This window comes from Echinococcus granulosus (genome assembly GCF_000524195.1).
Source record: "Echinococcus granulosus chromosome Unknown EG_S00255, whole genome shotgun sequence".
In the NCBI taxonomy this organism is placed as follows: Eukaryota; Metazoa; Platyhelminthes; class Cestoda; order Cyclophyllidea; family Taeniidae; genus Echinococcus; species Echinococcus granulosus.
This window is the reverse complement of record NW_020170635.1, coordinates 25979-30221: the sequence shown is the minus strand read 5'-3', so window position 1 is coordinate 30221 and position 4243 is coordinate 25979. Positions and strand designations below refer to the sequence as shown.

Sequence of the window (4243 nt, the reverse complement as noted above, 5' to 3'; positions counted from 1 at the left end):
CGCATACCTCTCGTTTGAATGTTCTGGCACACCATTGAATTTCTTCTGCTGTGTCTTGGTGAATGATCTGGTCACTGGACAGGAGGACTGGTTAAAAATGACTTTTGACCTAACAAAAGACTTTCGCATTATAAAAGGAGAAGTGTTGCCCTAAATTTTGGCAAAATAGTGTGTGAGAACTGACCAATACTAGAAGCATTATGTGGTGAAGAGGATTGGAGAAAACATAAAGCAAAATCGGAACGTGGCATGGGTAGTGAAGTAATATTTCACACTATTTATTTGAATGTGCATATCAAAAGCAGCAGATTATCAAATAGTATTTCGTTGTCCATCTTCTCTAATCCATTCTGGGGTACTTTTCCCTTCCATAAACCTAATGCAGTTGCACACATCCTGCAACAAAGGCAAAGATTTGTAACCACTTATCTTTAATCGAACGTGGTCGTGTCAATAACATGACTGGTGAGAACTTCTCCACATTTTCGCATTTGAAAACAGCATATGGCCAATTTGGCTAGATGGGGAAGAAAATATGGAAAAATAGATAGGTAGGCCTAGGTGCACACAATTTGAAAGCAAACAGGTCCACTCTGCCAGTTCTGACATATCCGCTGATCCACAGAGGCATTGTTCTCAATTAGAAAAATTTGTCTACCTCTCCTTTATGTGGTAGCGCGACTCAAAATATGAATCTTTTTAAAAAAGACTTGCTTAGCGCAAAAAAAGTGAAAGGATAGATAGAAAATATGCAAACGCATACGTGAGTAAAAGGGTAGAAGAATGAGGAGGTAGGTATCCGGTGTTTTCATCACAAGTAGATTTAGGCCATATATCTGTAAATAATGGGCTTAACTTGGCAAAATAGGTAAAGCTTATAAAAAGAAAAATTAAATAATTAGTGTGAATCTTGGTAATACATCAAAACTACACAAATATTTAATTACAACTAATGCAATTTTTACCAGGTCAAAATTTGCGCACTTGGAAATTTTATGAATACAATTATATTTGTGTTTAATGTTTTTAAAATACTACCTTACAATTTTTCTAAATACATTCTTGTTTGTTTGACTACATAACTGAATCACATCTGGATGCTCATGGGTATGTTTTGAACTCTGGTGTGCAGCAAAGCTCTTTATATCAAACTCGTTATGTAAGGGATGCAGGCGATTAAGAGGAATCAATTGTCGTATTTGCTATTTTTTGCCTTGGCAGTCTGTATATAAGGAATATAGTGGCTCCACGGGTTGAAAGTCGTTTTCTTCACTTGATGAATGTGTCTGTGTTGAACGTCGGTATTAACCGAATGTGATCACTTGCCATGTCTCTGCACTAATTGCATTTGACGTACCTCTTTTGGAAGTAGAGGCTGTTGGCAACTTTGCTAAGTTTTGAAGGAGTCTATCCCAACCTGCGGTCTTGGTTACTGGACTTGCCGGAGAACAGAATCGTTTGACTTTCGAAGAACCTTTGGAAAGAGGAGAATCTGGAACATCTGCCTATAATGGGTAATTGCCGTTATGTTATATCAAATAATATTCATGCGTAGATATGCTTTTAAGTGTTGGGAGATGCGTAATGGACATCCTTATTTGTATATTTAGACAATCACATACGAATGCTTGATACGGCATCACCTCACCCGTCGTTTTCACAGATAACACGCAGGGAATATTGATGACAAGTTCTTTATCTGTAGAAATGGAAAGGTAATTTGCGGAGAATGAAAGGCGGCGGAATGCGCTCGATAACCTGTATCCTGATGCTCATTTGATCCCTGGCTAGGGCTTCCTCTATCAAGGGTGTTGCACTGTTAGTCGCTGGGAATGCACTGGCAACCGTTTGAGACAAGGCTGAGTCAGCGTCGACTTCTGTGGGTAGTCTGTTTTCTTTTCACATTGCTTTTGTTCCTTTTCGACCCCTAGACAAGTATTCATAAACATTCTAGCTATCTCATAGTGATTCCAAAATGACAGCATTACTGTTCAGTGCTTTGTTTTTAGGTTCATATATGTGAGTATCATTTTCCTTCCATATGTTCTGTTGTTTTTCGCTACCGGCTCACTGCAGTTCGTCTATGTCCGCTTATTGCCGCCCATAACTGCCTGTAAAATTTTGCAGATAATATAACTGGGATGTGAGAATGAGGGAGATAATTTACTTTTTAGCTGTTATCACGCCCAGTTTGCCCGTCACTATGCAGTTATGTTCACAACTTGCAGAAGTGATAGTTATTCGTTAGGGTGAACATTGGCTCTTGAAAAATATTCCGAGTAGCATACGTGTTAAGGGGTAGCATTCTAGTTACAGAGGAGGAAATTTTAAGGCACTGAACTCCTTACTGCTCTTCATGACTCGTGTATGAATAGAAAATTGTCCATTTGCGTCGTTTCAGGCACGGGTGGGATTATTCGCTTGGGTAAACTGGGACCCTCGTGATTTTCTTAGCCCTACATCGCCCTTCGATTTTTGGTCCGGCAGAAAGGGCAGTGCCATGGTGGGTCCCTCCTCGGGCCTCGATGGCCGCACCAACGTTGCTTCAGCGCTCACGGTTGTGCGCTCTCCAGCGCTCTTGGTGTGGTCGACCTCATATGCGCCTCCGGCTCTTATTACACGTTAGTTTTCCCTCACTTCCGGTCTTACTTATTTCCTCTTCCCCTCTCAAAAGTTGACGACAGGTTTGTTGCTTAGATTAGTAGTATTTGTATTTTCACTTGATTAGTTTATCCAGGTTTGTACCAAGCATAAATAAGTGCAATTGTCTAACTACTGCTCTTCAGCCGTAACAGCCATTCAACGAATCCAAACGGAAGTGAATGTCAATTTGGAAAAAAATAACACTTGAGCTCAAAAGTTCTTAATGCAGATGAGAATGAGATGAGAAAGTCATGAGAATGATTTGCTTTTGGGCTTCGCTTGCATAAGCATATATGTATAAATGGAGGTGATTCATTTTCAGGGCAGTAATCATTCCTCTACTACGTCGGTTCAGCAGTGTGGTACGCTTGGCTGGACGTGGACTGTGGCAGACGGGCAAGATACTGGGTTTTGGCCGCCTCACCTCCCACCGAGCAGGCACTTGCAAGCCTGAGAGCGTACAGTACCCAGCTTTGCAATCGAATGAAAGGTAAGAGTGTTTGTTTGTGCGTCCACATAGTCTACAAGGTGTATTCATGCCTTGTAGCCATGTGAGCCGTAATTTCCCCCTCTGTCCATCCACCCATCCATCTGTCCATCTCTCCATCCACTCATCAATCTCTCCATCTAGGCACATATCAATGTACGCAGGTAGCACGGTACCTACGTAGAGCAGTGTTTGCTTAGGGCAGCGCTTTATTATTAGTGCAACAGACGGTGTAGGTAGGAGGTGGTGGGTGGACAAATGCTGAGAGCGGTAGCTGGAGGGAAGTGCGACGTTGTCACTTTGGTGTTTTCAACGCCAGAACTGCCAGGCATTAGATTGTATAGCGTCGGCGCTTGTGTGACACAGGTGTGGAGTAAATGAGTCGGTGCTGCCATTTTTTTGCTGCAAGTGTAAGGGGAAGCCATGGCAGCAATGTCGGAGGTAGAGGGGAGTCGGAGAGAGAGGAAGTGGAGCGTTTTGTCAGTCCCGACACCGCCATGCAGCAGTTGAAGGACTACTTTCTTAAGAAGTCAGACAACCCTGGGAGGCGGGTTGCCAATGGCCAGCAGTTGCGCTTAGTCATTTTATGTTATTAACTTACGTTTTGGGTCTTACGCAGAAACCTACGAACTTCACATGCATTGAGTGTTTCCCCTGTGCGCGAAAGTGTTTACTTTATTATAAATACTTTAAAGCCTGTCAGGTTTACGGCGTGTGGACTCTCAGGTCATAAATTCGGCTTCCTGTACGAGATTTCAGCAATCTCTCTCCTCTGTTGCATCGCTTTAGGCTGTATGTTAGAAAGGTGTGTTTGCTCATGTTACGAATAGGCTCTTGCACTGCCAAGGTTTTTTTTGAAAACTGCATCATCATCCTCGTGTGTCTAAACGCGTCCCGCCTTCATGGCGATGCGGACATTTTTGATGGAGTGGTACCAGTGGCACCGGAGATGTCAGTCATTGTATCTTGATTTATAGAATCTGGTCACGCACCAATTAAAGAGCTCTCTATAAGCAGATTGGGATTCCCTCTAGACCTTGCATTCATGAGAAGTGAGGAGGCAATGAATACGCATCGTAAAATTACCCAAAATCTGTGTTATTAATTTCTTTT

At 42.4% G+C, this 4243-nt stretch overlaps 1 protein-coding gene across 1 annotated transcript in view; it reads right to left on the bottom strand. All coding sequences in view use genetic code 11, as the record gives it.

Annotated features, from left to right (window-relative positions):
- Nucleotides 1-278: 278 nt before the first annotated feature.
- Nucleotides 279-4243, bottom strand: part of EGR_10703 (hypothetical protein) — a gene marked incomplete at both ends in the record, with an annotated part of 4577 nt that continues 612 nt past the window's right edge. The window contains 4 exons of the mRNA XM_024499952.1: nucleotides 279-396; nucleotides 764-874; nucleotides 1039-1139; nucleotides 1323-1505. Of these exons, the coding sequence (XP_024345636.1) occupies nucleotides 279-396; nucleotides 764-874; nucleotides 1039-1139; nucleotides 1323-1505 (513 nt within the window). The remainder of the gene's footprint in view (nucleotides 397-763; nucleotides 875-1038; nucleotides 1140-1322; nucleotides 1506-4243) is intronic.